Source organism: Prunus persica, chromosome G3 (assembly GCF_000346465.2).
Source record: "Prunus persica cultivar Lovell chromosome G3, Prunus_persica_NCBIv2, whole genome shotgun sequence".
NCBI lineage: Eukaryota > Viridiplantae > Streptophyta > Magnoliopsida > Rosales > Rosaceae > Prunus > Prunus persica.
Genome location: NC_034011.1, coordinates 24869730 through 24884812, shown reverse-complemented (window position 1 = coordinate 24884812; position 15083 = coordinate 24869730). Strand labels below are relative to the sequence as shown.

At 36.3% G+C, this 15083-nt stretch overlaps 1 protein-coding gene and 1 long non-coding RNA gene across 2 annotated transcripts; one reads left to right on the top strand and one right to left on the bottom strand.

Annotated features, from left to right (window-relative positions):
- Window positions 3283-5655, top strand: LOC18782649 (myb-related protein Zm38). Its single transcript, XM_007217671.2, has 3 exons — window positions 3283-3608; window positions 3755-3884; window positions 4447-5655. The coding sequence occupies exons 1-3, from the start codon at window positions 3476-3478 to the stop codon at window positions 5372-5374; spliced, it is 1191 nt and encodes a 396-aa protein (XP_007217733.1). The 5' UTR covers window positions 3283-3475; the 3' UTR covers window positions 5375-5655.
- Window positions 9335-11592, bottom strand: LOC109948169. The gene is made up of 2 exons (XR_002270765.1): window positions 11182-11592; window positions 9335-9747 (listed from the first exon to the last, which is right to left on the bottom strand). It is a non-coding gene; the product is annotated as an uncharacterized LOC109948169 (long non-coding RNA).

Below are 15083 nucleotides of genomic sequence, written 5' to 3'. Positions count from 1 at the left end.
AGCATATGAGAACCATCAAAAGCCAACATTAATTCTTCCCAAGATCATTAAAAAAATATATGGGTTAAAAGAAGAAAATGGGTGGAAGGAATATGAATGAGGCAGAGTCCAGACCCAAACAAAAATAAAGAGGCCGAGTCAAAGGCCAGAGAGGAGAAGCCCGCACTGCCCTGAAACTCGAGTGGCAAGTTGCAAAGGCAAGGCTAGTCGAAATGCTCTCTCTCTTTCACCAACTTTGTCCCAATATTAATGAAATTATATGCTTAGATTAGTGTAGGTTAAGTACAGTTCCCTGACTTGAGATTGTTTGTTGGGATCACACTCTTGTATATATTACGAATGTATTTAGCCCATTAATCCATCTATGTTAAGCTTAATTAAGAACCTCATTATTGATATACATTTTTTTTGGGGTCAAAACTGCAGAAATTTATTGAATTGAAAAATTAAGGTTTACATCACTTGCTAGAATATTAGAGAGCCATACTAAAGGTATCCCCAACTCTAGAAAAATAAGTAACAACCACCTCATGTGCTGCTTTATTACATGTTTGCGAAATAGGCCTAAAATCTACTCGGCTAAAACTAAGTAGCCAAAAAACTTATTATTGATATACATAAGTTTTTCTTTTGTTTCCAAAAATGACAACTTTAAAATAACAGTGGTTTATCTAATCAAATCATGGAATCCAAGTATTTGCTATTTCCCCTATCAAAAAACTATTTGCTATTTCAAAAACATGTTCTTTTTTAACTTCTTTTGATCTCATATATATCCTTGTATGCACGTGGAGGTGCATCGGTTTGACAAGTGTAATGGGACTGAATTGAATAGGGTAATTAAGAACTTGTTGGACCATATACAATGCTAGAGCTGGCAGTGATCAAGTAGAATTTAAGATGGTGTCCTTCTTCCCCCACCACAGCCAGTTCCCAATGTCATCAACCTTTCGATCCAAAACCAACATTTTGCTTTGCATTTCCACGTCACACACGCAAACGTTTTATTATAAGTTTCTTCCCATTACATGGGACCCCTCCTTTTGTCTTTTCATGCTTTGCCTCCTATCATTCAAGATTGCACCCCCACAATGGCGTAGACCCCATCTCAATAAATTAGTCTTGCTTTTCTCTAAATTACCAAACTGCCCTCTTAAATATTCTTTTGCTTTCAGATTTATTGATGGGTTCATTACAAAACTAGTTAACTTATTCCCCAATTTTACTTAAGTCAGGTGTTAGAATCATAGAATTTAATATTGAATTAAGCAACCAAAGCAGTGAAACTCGGATTCAAATGCAGGTCAGGTCAATTGGTTAAGGTAATGTGTCTGCTTCTTTACACTCGAGATTGAATCCCCTTCTGTGTACACTAAAAGAATTTAGAAATATTACTACTAATTGTAAAAGAAACAGTGAAACTCGGATACAAATTTACCATTGTCGTAATTAATTGACTGGCATCAGCTGCAGCCTCCAGCAGCCCTATATATAGGTCTCCATCACCATTCACCATCTTCTTCAAGTGCGTACCTCTTTCTGCAGGGCAACTTCTGGACCTGGTTCAGTAATTGCTCGAGAGACCCACCATCTCTGTCTGTTAAGAGCCACCACCGTCTATATCTTTAATTTACTACTTGAAACTCAAATTTCACTTTCTTATATGCAGTGCCATCTATGGTTAACCTCATTTACATGGGTTACTAGCTAGCTCACTATTTTGTTCACTTTTTATATTGGAATTTGGGAGTGGGACATATGGATTGAATTTGGATGTGACATATTAGCATGGTAAAAGACAATTTTACCCCCGTTTGAGCAGAAAAAAAGGAAGTAGGTTAACTGAACTGGTTAACACTCAGTAGCTAGGGCAACACCAACATATGCATATTGAGTTCAGTGTGACACAAAGACAAATTTGAGCTAAATCACTTAAGCTTACCCAAATTTACAAACTTTCATGACATATAGGCTAGCTCGATTAGTTCTTCTCTCAGCAGCAGAGAGAAAAAAAGGCTCTGCAATTTGATTTTTTGACACAGTTTTTTTTAAAGAGGAGAGAAAGAGTAGAAAAGTATTTGTTTGCTAACTATACCCACCAGACCATTGATAGCTAGGTGATGTGGACCAGTTATTAAATCTTTTACCTCATTTCGTGTTGAAACCCAGAGCAGATTTGAGGAGATTATTCTGAAGCAATGGTTGTACTTGGGTGCAAGAATAATTACATGCTAGAGGCGGCCAGTGATCTTGTTGTAGGAGTTATAGCCAAGTTTCTCATCTCATCTCATCTCTGAATAAATAGACGGCTTCAGTTAATAATAGTCTGCATGCATGTAGACACAGTGAATCAGCATTAAAATCTAGCTTAAATATGTGTTTAATGGAAAATCATCCGAGGATGTATGTATTGATAATATTGAGTGGGGTTCCTAGATCCAGAAATTTGTTTATGTAGTTTTATTTTTGAGCTTCGACTCCCTTAGAACCAAAAAATTAAAATAAAACGCCAGTCTAGTCTAGGTAGCTTGTCTATTTTATTTGAAACCTTCCTGAATAACAAGTTCTTGGATTCCATGATATATATATATATATATATTCTTAAATCAAGTGGTAAATTTATTTGAAAATGCTTGTATACTAGTTTTGATGAATTATCAATAGCTCTCACTTTTTCGAAAACTTTTTTATAAAAAAAAAAGTCGTTTTTTTCGGTGCGTTGATTAATGTAGAGGTGGAGAACTACTCTCGTCATAAATGGGTCTACTGCAAACTGCTGGAAATGGGAGTGTTTTCATTGCAAGACGAGTGATAGAAATTACACATAATATAAATATAAAAATAAAGAAAAAAAGAAGGTGTAAAATAAAATAAAATAATAATTATTCTCGATAATATCTGCTGCTAAGAGATCCTGTTTTAAATTTTTATGTTGAAAGACGATACTATGGATATTATTTGCCTTATGGTCAATAAGGAGATACTCTTTATTTTTATGAATCACAATTTGACACATATACAAAAATAATTTATCAAAAATACAAAAAGAAAATTTCTTAAATCATTAGATTATCACATAGAGCAATAATTCTTAAACGCCATTAATATAAAGCAAATTAAAGAACGTGGCATAATACAGATGCCATTGGGGAGAGGAGAGAGAGAGAGAGAGAAGTGAGAGAAGGTTAAGGGTAGTTTTGTCATGAGAGTTGTACCACAGTATACTCTCTTATCAAAATTTATTTCTTTATCCCATTTATGTCGCTGACCTTTCTTCTCTGCCCATTTCTTCGTTTTACAAATTAATTCAGCGAAAGACTGAAGACACCTTCTCCCCTTCTCTCTCTCTCTCTCTTAAATTTTCTCCATCCATATGATTTCTTTTCTCTCTTGTGCTTAGCCGTAGCTAGGCCGCTATACCTATATAAAGAAGAAGCAGAAACTACAAGCTTTGCTTTGCTGCTTGAGAATTCAAATGGGTAGGTCACCGTGCTGTGACAAGGTGGGTTTGAAGAAAGGACCATGGACACCAGAAGAAGACCAGAAACTCTTGGCTTACATTGAAGAACATGGCCATGGCAGTTGGCGTGCCCTCCCAACAAAAGCTGGTGATTTCCATTTCCATTTGCTCATTAACAACTCCGAATTAGTCGTCTGTATATTGTTATAATATTTTGCATGTAAAACATAATATTATTATATAATTAAGTAGTTGATTAAGTTTTTTTGTTAATTTCATTGTTTATGTATGTAGGGCTTCAGAGATGCGGAAAGAGCTGTAGGCTTAGATGGACGAACTATCTCAGACCTGATATCAAGAGGGGAAAGTTCAGTTTGCAAGAAGAACAAACCATTATCCAACTCCATGCCCTATTGGGGAACAGGTATATTTATCTTAATTTTGTTGTTTTAAGTAAAAATTAGTGTTAATCTAAAGAGTTATCATGCACATTGTTTCTTAAGTATAACTAATTAGTAGTCTTAATTAAACTGTCTTCTCACTCTTTGTAATTAAGTAGAAAATTCATCTAGCTTTTTCTTTCTTTCTTTCTTTTGAATAATTGTGATGCTTTTGATCTGCAAAACCATATTTTGCCTGAGTATTTGGTTGAATTATGAGATGCTTTGAATTAATGTGATGCCCTCGCAAGCAAGTACCTTCAACCAACCACTCACTCTCTAGCCCAATCATCTATTCAAAGTTTTGACCTCTGCGAACATTTTTCATTTACTGCTTCTGACATCCAAGTCTATTATTTAAAATGAAAAGGGTCCTCTCCTCTTGAAATTCTCTTGAAACATATATATATATATATATATATATATTAATGAAATGAAAAGGTGCTAGTAAAATGGATGGATCGATGTAGTTTATGATTTTTCTCTCGGGGTTTTCATAGTTTTGATGCTCAACTCTGTCGTGTTGTGTTGGGCTTTGGTGATCAGGTGGTCGGCCATAGCAACTCACTTGCCAAAGAGAACAGACAATGAGATAAAGAACTACTGGAACACGCATCTTAAGAAGAGGCTAGCCAAAATGGGCATCGACCCCGTCACGCACAAGCCAAAGAACGATGCCCTACTCTCCACTGTCGACGGTCACTCCAAGAACGCCTCCAACCTCAGCCACATGGCGCAATGGGAGAGCGCTCGCCTCGAAGCCGAAGCCCGGCTTGTCAGAGAATCCAAGCTGCGTTCCCACAGTTCATTAATCCATCAGCTCACAAGCAGCCCAAGCAACAAGATGGAGTCTTCATCAGCTATGGTGCCTATGCCTTCTGCTGCTGCAAGGTCTTTGGATGTGTTTAAAGGTTGGAATGTTGGTGGTGGATGGCCAGCGTCAAAATCATCTAATGTTGATCTTGAGTCTCCAACTTCTACACTCACTTATAATTCTTCTGAGCAGATTAATGTGAATGCATCAGCATCAGCAGTTGTGGTGCCTCCAATTATGCAGCCTATGATTGAGCTTGTGGGGTCCTCAGGTTCATCTGAGACCAAAGAAGAAGGTGATCATGATCAAGATTGGAAATCCCATTTGTCTTTCACTTCAGGGCTTCATGATCACATCACAATGTCCCTGGAAGCAGGGGCATGGACTGGTGAGGTTCATGATCATCATCATGGAGGAGGAGGAGGAGTTAGTAGTAATGTGGACATGGCAGATCAAGAAGGGTTCACTGATCTTTTGCTTAACAACTCTGATGAAGTACAGAGCTTGTCAGATGGCGAGCGCGGCAGCCGCGGAGACTCTGATAATGGTGGTGGCAGTGGAAGTGGAAGTGGTAGTGACTACTATGAGGATAATAAGAATTACTGGAATAGTATTCTCAATTTGGTGAATTCTTCTCCATCTGACTCTCCAATGTTCTAATCACAACCGTGCACCAAAAGAGTTTGAGTTAGTGATGATTTGAAGAACTGATTGAGGATCAAATTGCCAATCATGTCAATGAATTACGAGTCCGAAATTCATGATGATGTGATATATAGGAGGATGAATGCTATTGGCAAAGCAGTTTTTGGTTGCTTCTACAATGTTCATAGGCTAGGTCGTACCCCCCCCCAAAAAAAATTGTAATAAAATGTGCTTGACATGCATGCATGCTTTGTATTCTTGTGAAAGCAAATAATTACAGTTTTGGCTGTAGCTCTCACATCAAATGTTAATACTTCACCCTTTCAACTTGTTTCATTCTGAATTCTGATGGCTTTTTATTGTTGTAAAGTGAATGAGAGAATAAGTGCTTTTGCTTTTACTTTTACCTGAAGAAACTTCTCTAGATCTGTATTTTCTTTATATTTTTTTCTACTTAAGAACTACAGGACATTTATATATATGTGCATGTCCAATAAAAGAATCTTTTATGATAGACTTTATTGCTGTTGGTTTGATATCAAATTCTCCTTTTCAGAAATAGTTTTCCCCCCTTTCCTATCTCCTTTTGCTTAGTTGTAACTTGCATGTATTGCAGACTAACAGGAAACACAGTTCATAATGGCAAAAGAAAGCTAAAGGCAAGTAGGTCAACTAGCATGTACTCTACAATCACAACATCAATGCACCAAAATGAAAATGGAAACTATGAAAACATAATCAAAATCAAAACCAGATTTTGATGACCTTAGTTTTGAAACTAATTTACAAAAATGGGTAAGTTGTAGAGATAAAAGATATTGACCTAGAAAGCCTACATTCTTGTCAATTTCCCAAGTCTACTCTTCCTCTTCCATCTAACCTGGCGGTGGCATTAAAAAAAATTTATTGCTGCTGTGATGGATAACAAATCAGTGTTCAAATTGAAAAAGGAAAAACTAACTGGATTTTGGTACAAGATATTGGAATCCCTCAAGTATCTTCATTGTAAAAAATAAAAAATAAAAAGAAAATGTTGCTGCATTACAGTTCCAACAAACAACATATGAAGATTGGTGACGCTTGTTTTTCATTTTTCTTTCTCTGAAGTTTCTGAATGGATCACTCTCCCCTGTCCCAATATTTTTCTTTTTTTGTGTGTGTGGGTACAAGCGATAGTCTAAACTATAGGAGAGGAGGATTTCTCCCTGTCCTGATGGTTGATTGCATGTGCTTGGTTCATTGGTGTAATGTCACTTGTAGGCATGTAGGCCCAGTTTGGTTCATGGAAAAGGAGACTTGGGAATGGGAAATCAATTGTTTTTCCATATTTGGTAAGTTTAGGTATGGGAAATCGTTGTCTGACTCATGGGAAAGTAGGGGAGAAAGTGAAGCCATTCTCCCAACTTGGGTTTTGTTTTCCTTCCTCATGCAAAAGTTTGGGAAAATAAGCTAACATTAAACACATATTTTTTATGACCATTTTATCCTCATTAACAATTTATAATTACAATATATCATTAAATGTATCCTTTTTTTATTTGATTTAATATGGGTATAATTGAAAATTTATACAAACTTTGTTTTCCATTCCTACTCAAAACAAACATAGGAAAGGAAATAAAATGATATTTCCTGGTTACTCTCCCAACATTACCAAACGTGGAAAAGGAATCTTCCATTTTCATTCCTTAGGGAATGACATAAAAAATAATTTACCCTCAAATTTATTTCATGAACCAAACGAAACCTTAAGTTTTGCTAATTTCATTAATAACAAGCCTTGCTGATGCTGATTTTAAAACATGCACTTCAACTGGTTGCTTTCTTACTGCATAATATCATATCCTTTTTATTGTCCTTTTCTGAGAGCTAATTGGTATATGCTTAATATCTTGAAACATCAAAGATCGATGACATCATAATTAAGCTTTAGAAAAGAAATGGCGGTAAGTTGAATTTGATGCAGCTTTAAAACTTAAAACTCTGTTGGGGCAGTGGCTAATCAAATGAATGGTTGATACAACTTCAACGTGTCCAGTTTTGAAAGCATAAAATATCATACTACTAGTGTAGTTGGTGAGACAAATCATGAAAAAGATGATGTCTTGATGGAATTCACTACACCACTTTATATTTGATAAAATATATCAAAGAAAATAAATATTAATTAACATATATTCTTCTATGGTGACTAGTATTTATGAGACACAGTACATGAGAAAGCAATCATATATTTATGAGGGTTAAGTTGGGTTTTAAGATAAGATTAGAAAATAACACTACTTTAATTGAACTTTACAAGTTGGGTTTTAAAGTAAGATTGAATTGAAAGGTCAACAAGCAACAATGCTAAATTAGTTCCAATTTGACCCAGCGAGAGTTGAGAGTAAAGACTTGATTTGACAGAATGTTGAGCAGAAAAGGGTAGCTTCATTTAAATCCCACTCTGTTTTTCCACTCAGTTTCACCTACATAGGAGATCTCTCAAGCCATGCATTTAAACACTTGACATTTAACATCACCAATACAAATCCTTTTTCCTTTACAAACCCAATTAATCCCATTGAAAAAAATAGCTATCCTGCTCTGTTTTGTCGGTGGAATTTCACAGCTTCAATAAGACCCATTGCCAATTCCCCACTCCCCACCAGTCATGTCAAACGACTTCTCTAAATGATTACTACATATCATATTTATTAATCACATTAGTTATTATTCAGACACGTAAAGAGAGGTTTTTAACGTAAATAAATAAAAGATAAGTGATCAATAATTTGATGGTGAATGAAGTAAAGCACAAGGTTATTATTATGTGGCTCAAAAGTCCACATTGCCGCATGCCATAGTAATGTCGTTTAGGGTACATGAAGAAAATGAGAAATCAACTGTTACTTTCCCATTAATTCGAAGGATGAGGCTGAGCCAGGCTGTGTTGAAACTTAAAACCTGTGGATCAGTGTGGAAGGAGAGGAGCAAGCAATGGTGAATTTTGGGCCACACTTTTAGATATCAGCAAGCAGAGACTATCCTTCATTCTGTTTCTGTGAAATTTCTATTTCTAATTTGCTATAGATTTATGCACATGAACATTTATTTCAGTGTGTAGTGCACTTGGCATTTCACATGGGGTAGTGCACTTGGCATTTCACATGGGTCTTTAATCGCCTCGACTGCAACCAACCGTGCGTCTTAAATGAGAGCAGAGCAGCCCCTGTCTGTATTTTGAGCATGTGGTTTGCATCAACTGTAAACTGAAAAATACCTCCTTTCTCACACAATTATACAACTTCTTCACTGCAAAAAAAATCCCATCTCTTTGTTTGTGCTGCTTTCAAACTTCACACCAATTCAATGCCATAAATGCCTGCCCCCAATCGGTTTAAAATCAAATCACAAAGTTACATTGAAATTACTGAGTAATTCTCTTTGGAATAATTTAACAGGTTATTGTGTTTGATCACTGAAGAAGTTTTATTCATATTTGACACATAGTTACTTTGTACTTTTGTTTGTCTATCAAAAATATACTATCGCCTAATTTTTTTAAAATTGAAATTGAAATGAAATCACCTTCTACTTTTCATTGCATACCAACAAACAACAGAAAGATCCCTGAAACTTCAGTGAGAACTTTGATAAATGATAATGGTCCACAGTGCTCTTCTATTACAGATAAAATAAATGTACAAGCATAGAGTGAACCCAATAATTGTTCCACTCATAAACGCATTGAGCTCAAGCATATTTGTGGCTATCATCACGTTCTGGTTTTGAAGTTTGGTAAATGAAACTGGGTCCATCATGAATTCTGTACTTTTTAATAGAGTTCTATCAGCAAGGCAGCAGCAATGGCGTTCTGACATATGTTCAAAAGGACTTATTCAACCAACTAATTAATAGCAGGAGATTCCAAATACTGTTCTTTTGTCCAAAAAGCCCAACTTTCATAATACTAGCCCAAAAGGGTTACCAAGATTGAAACAAATTTTCCATCCAGTATTGTATTGCTTGAAAGCTAAGAAAAAAGAGAGCAACAAGTGGTAAACAAAATTCAGAGTGGTATTGCCATGTTTCTAACTCCACAGAAAACTTTTGAAGCTGCTAAGTTGCTAACGTTGACACACCCATCTGTGAGCCGATCTTTAAACTGCTCAGAAAGAACACTTCCATTTCATATCCATCACTAATAGAGTCAAAACAACTCAGCTGAGTACGAGCATAATTACAATAAAATGAAAAATTATACGCAACCAATTTCCTATGAATGACCCCAAAAATCCCAAAGTTGTGAACAAAACCGGTGCTCTCTTTGATTTGATTTCTTCACAATGAGAATGAGGTGCTCGGCTCCTTGAATGCAATAGCTCCTCACCGCATTTGTAAGAAACCTGGTTTGACAAACCGATATTAATACCAGATGACAAGTTCAGATGCATGCACTGCAGAACCCTGCAAGCTTATACAGAAGAAATATACATATAAAGGTAAGACTTGATCGACAACAATTTTTGGGAACCAAGTGTTTGTTGGAATGACGGAAGTAATCTCACAACTTTCTAAAAAATCAGCTTTATTAATTAACTTGTACTACTCTCACGGCAAAAGGATTCATTAGTTTCATTCCAATATAAGCTCCACATTTTAAACAAAGCAATCATAGATGACACTGCGATTTTCTCTTCAGCTTCATTTGAACTATTCTTGAATCTATCTAATATTTCCTCACTTCAAGTGATTGCAGAGCCTACTAAACACAAACATTACTGAAGCATGTGAGGGCATTACTGGCAGCGGAAACATTATAAGTTTAAGCTGCAAAGCGGATCCCAACTTCTATCTTTGCTCATTCAAATTAGGCAACCAATAATTTGATGGTCATGGAGCCTAGGTAATAGAGCAACAATCAAACTTAATGCTAGTTGGCATGATTGAGTGAGGAACTATTGCAAAGTACTAGCTACTGAGTTAGATTGCGAGCATCAACTACATCAAGGCTACCCATTTGGAATTGAGCTTCTTCATGTTGAAAATCTCAAGTGGATCATTTTTCAGTTCCAGTGAAATTAACGGAATACATAAATAAGAATTACCCATGTGTGGGGGTTTATGGCAACAGAAGCACTAGAAGCTTAAGCTGCAAAGTGAATCCCAACATCTATTTTTGCACTTTGAGACTAGGCACACAATAATTCGATGGTCATGAGGCCTTGGTCTAGAGCATTATCAAACCTAATGCTAGATCACAAAATCAAGAAACTACTAGCTACTGACTTAGATTGCTAATGGCAACTACATCTAAGCCATTGCTCCGGAATTGGGCCTCTATGACGAAAAACTCAAGTGGGTAAGTTTTCTCTTCTACTGACATCAATGGATATCTACAGACCAGAATTACTGAATCATGTGTGGGTAAAACTGGCAGCAAAACGCTAGAAATTTAGGCTGCAAAGCGGTTCCCAACATCTATTTTTGCACATTCATATATAAGGCAACCAATAATGCTATGGTCATGGAGCCTGGGTAAAAGTGCAACAATCAAACCTAATACTAGTTCACAGAAGAGGGGCAACCACATTAGGTCATCACTTTGAATAGGGCCTCTTCATCCAGACAAAACTGAAATCAATTTTCTGATCCATAAATTGAAAATATTCTTTAAATCTAGAGAAGTATTCATTTCAATGACATTGAACCCACTAATTGAATAGGGGTACAAAAAATTTCACTTCAGACGAAATTTTGGGGCCACAATCAAATCAGAAACAAACAATTACTCTGTAAATTCAATAAATATTGTAAGTAACAGGAGGATGATAGAATACCTTTGAAGTTAGAATTTTGGAGCAGTTCACAACCCTAATTTCAGCCGCCAACAAAGCATAGGATGGAAGAAGACCGTTGGGTTATTTATACAGGTTTCTGAAATTAGGGCATTGCATGAGAAACAAAACCCTTTCTAATCTTTTTTTCTTTTCTTTTTGTTTTTTGGGAAAGAAACCTCGTTATCCAACGGTCGGCGAGAGAAGCGGCGGAATCGGATGGTTAGGAATGAATTTTCGTTGTAACGGAAATATCGTGGGTCAACGGTGGGCTCGATCATGTTTCTGTAATAGACATGCTCATTCATTACAGATTTGGGCCTTTCACTAAGTGGGTGGGTAACTCATAATTATGGGCTTGGGCTTCTAATAGCGAAAGCGAATATGTTAATAATAAGGGAGTCTATAATTAAGAGAGTAATTTTTGAGTGTTATGGGTGCATCACGTGACTTGTGTACCATCCAATTAAGCGGTAATAGTGAGGGAATTGTTAATAGCTATCTGATCAAGTACAGAGTAATTATTAGATTGTTGGATTAAACCCCCTCACTATTATCCTTCATTATCCCAACAATCGTTTACGTGTGTGTGCATTGTGCTGATATATTGAAGCGTTGATGTGAGCGAATTTGACGATTAGGATTTGCATACATCAATAGATTACAATCGTTTGCACGTATATGAGCTATTGTCCAAAACAAAGATTTTCCAATATGAGAATCAATAAGTTTATCTTATCACAAAATAAAGAAGATTTAAAATCATAACAATAATTCGTTAGTCTTAGTTCAAACCACAAAATTTGTGGGAAAAATAATTGTTGTAAATAAATGAACCCCCATTTGACATATATGGTGTCATTGGTCGATAATTGGAAAAAAAAAATATTGTTTTTGTTATGTTGGAAGGAAAGAAATGATTTCAATCCTGAGAACCAAGCATGAGGAAAAGAGAGAGCCACAACCACTGTTGTAACTTCGCTCGAAGAAAAAAACAAATTTGATTGTTGGAGGCCTGTACTTTATCAATAGGTACACTACTATACATAAAGGTAATGCATAATCCATTTGGACATAATGGTGGCCAACATGAATGGCCAACGGGTTCGTTGGTTGTCAACTTGAAAGTGCTGCCCAACTTCAATTCTCAACTAGATATTGAAAGTGTACTTTATAAGTAGGGATAAGTTTTGGAAGTGTAAAATGGTTGATAGAACGATTATGAGATTAACTGTAAATTAAAAGTTTTATAAGTTAAATCCTTTCTTACTTAGCGAGTTTTTATTTATTCATTGCACGAGTTGTGAGGTCGATTTGTGTGATTCGGGTTTATCTTCTTATTTTTTAGGTGTACCGATTTTGTAAGTAACTTTGTAAGTTGGAAGATGCATAACAGACATCTAATGACTTACTCTCTATATATAAAAAGTGGCCTTGCCCTTGATCATCATGCATTGCAAATTGTAATGAAGCCTCACAGGAGAAGAGAGGCACATCGAGTAGACCTACCTCTCTCTCTCTCTCTCTCTTTCTCTCTCTCTCTCTCTAGCTACAACACCGGCATTTAGTGAGCCTTCTCTTCTTCGTTCCCGTCATGGTTGTTCATGATCAAATTTCATAGTGCACCATTATAATACTTCATTAGCTCTCATTACTTTCAAATCTTGAATGAGCATGTAGACGATAATGCATGCAGCATGCACAGAATATATACAATTTATAATACATAAAAAAAAAAAAAACTAGTGGGCCTTTGGTTTTATTCATATGCATGAGATGATACCTTCAAACAAAAGATAAAAAGACAAACCAACCAATGGGTACGAGATAAGATTCCATTGTCTACCCACCAACCCATGCCAATGCCATTTTCTTTTTTTTTCTTTTTTTTCTGGTGGTTGGTAGAATAGAAGTGTAGCTGCTACAAGATGTTTTCAATTCTTTGGCACATGAACAATCTTCCAAGAAATACAAGGGTTTGTTTACTAATATATCTTATTCGGGTGTCGTTTTATGATGGATATTTAATTCATTTGCTTATACTTCAATCTAAATCAACTAGAGGGACCCTAGATGGCTAAGCAACATTTAACATGCGATTTATTATAGTACAAGCTTAAGCCCCCACACAGTTTGACAATTTGGCAATTTGGCCATTTGGCCATTTGGCATGGCTGTGTATGTGTGGCTATTATTGTTACTCTCCACTACCTTTTCCTTGATTTTTTTTCTTGTTTGGATTCTAGTCCCATTTGGTACCCATATTCTTTAGTCGGATTTTGTATATATATATATTAGTTCTGATCTTTTGGACTACAGGGGTCCAAGAGATTTGTGGTCACTCACCATTGGATGTAAATTCAACGGTTCACTTACTATTGCACTCCTTTTAAGAAACTTTTTTGAACCATTGATTTAATATCCAACGGTGGGTGACCACAATCTTTTGAATTCCTGTGGTCCAAGAGATCGAGACTCATATATATATATATATATATATAAAAGAGTAACTATTTGTTGTTCTCTGATATTTACGTTAGTTTAAAAATGAGATAAGTAATTAGCCAAAGTAAGGATTATAATGCCAAATTACTATTACCTAGTGCATTGGGGCAAGAGCCATATTTATAGACAAAAAAGATAAAGCTCATTGGATTGTAATTTTGATGCGAGACCATGAACATCACCTGAGGGGCTACCACATGTGTGACTTTGTTAGGCCGAATCGGCCAGTTAGGTTGCCAAAGACTAACCCCCTGTCAAACGTTGTCATAAGTTGTAGCGACTAAGTTGTACCATGCAGGCCACATTTACCAATTTACTACATTATCTAAATTGCATTTTCCATACCATACATGCATTCAATAATTTAATTGAAGCCAGCAGACATAACAGTAGTATACACTGTACCACGGTCATCACCTATCATCATTAAATATCTTGGTCAAGATAGAATATTAGGTGTTAGATATGCCACCACACATTCACATATGTTTTATTTCCTTATAGAGGATATCCAAGTTGGAATTTCCATTTTTCCGTTTTAATTTAATGCCTTTTTTTTTTTTGGCTCCAAACGATGAGAAAATATTATTGAAGACGAATAGTAAGGTTTACATTACTAGCAAGAGTATCAAAGATCCACTCAAACCATAATTTATCCCAAATATGAATACCGCCAACTCTCAACACAAAGACCGCAATTTTATTACCCAGCAGACAATAAAATCCTCTCCCAAAACATGACCTGAATCCAATTGTAAAGGAGAAGCAAACCAAAATAATCGTGCAAACTCACATTTAAAAAATAAATGTACATGGGATTCCCTTCCCGCCCACACAAAGTACATGTAGTATCAACATCAATTCCCCGATGCAATAAGTTTTCCTTCACCGCAAAAACATTGCGACAACATTTCCATAGAAAAGTTCGAATTTTATGAGGCACCGGCAGTCCCCATATACTTTTCCATATACGTTGTTGTTTATTCCCTTGACTGCTTTCTCCTTCTGCTTTCCTGCCCAGCTCTTCGTTCCGCCGTAAAGTTAGTGCCACTTCATACCCCGATCTAACAGTATAGCCACCATGAGAGGTAAAATGCTGGACACCCTCATCTACTAGTAAGTATGGTAGAGATACATTTTGCTTCATGGAGATTAAAGCAACGATCCACCAGCTCCATATTCCAGCATCTCAAATTCTGATCAATGAGCTCAGACACCATTAAAGGCATGTCATGATGTCGGGAGTGCACCATGGAAATATACGGCGCGGCCAACCAGCGGTCCTGAAGAATTCGAACGCTCTCCCCATTTCCTATACGCCAACGGAGTCCAGCCTCCAAAATCTTGCGGCCTTGCAAAATGCCTTTCCAATCCCACAAGACCTTCCGACCACATACATC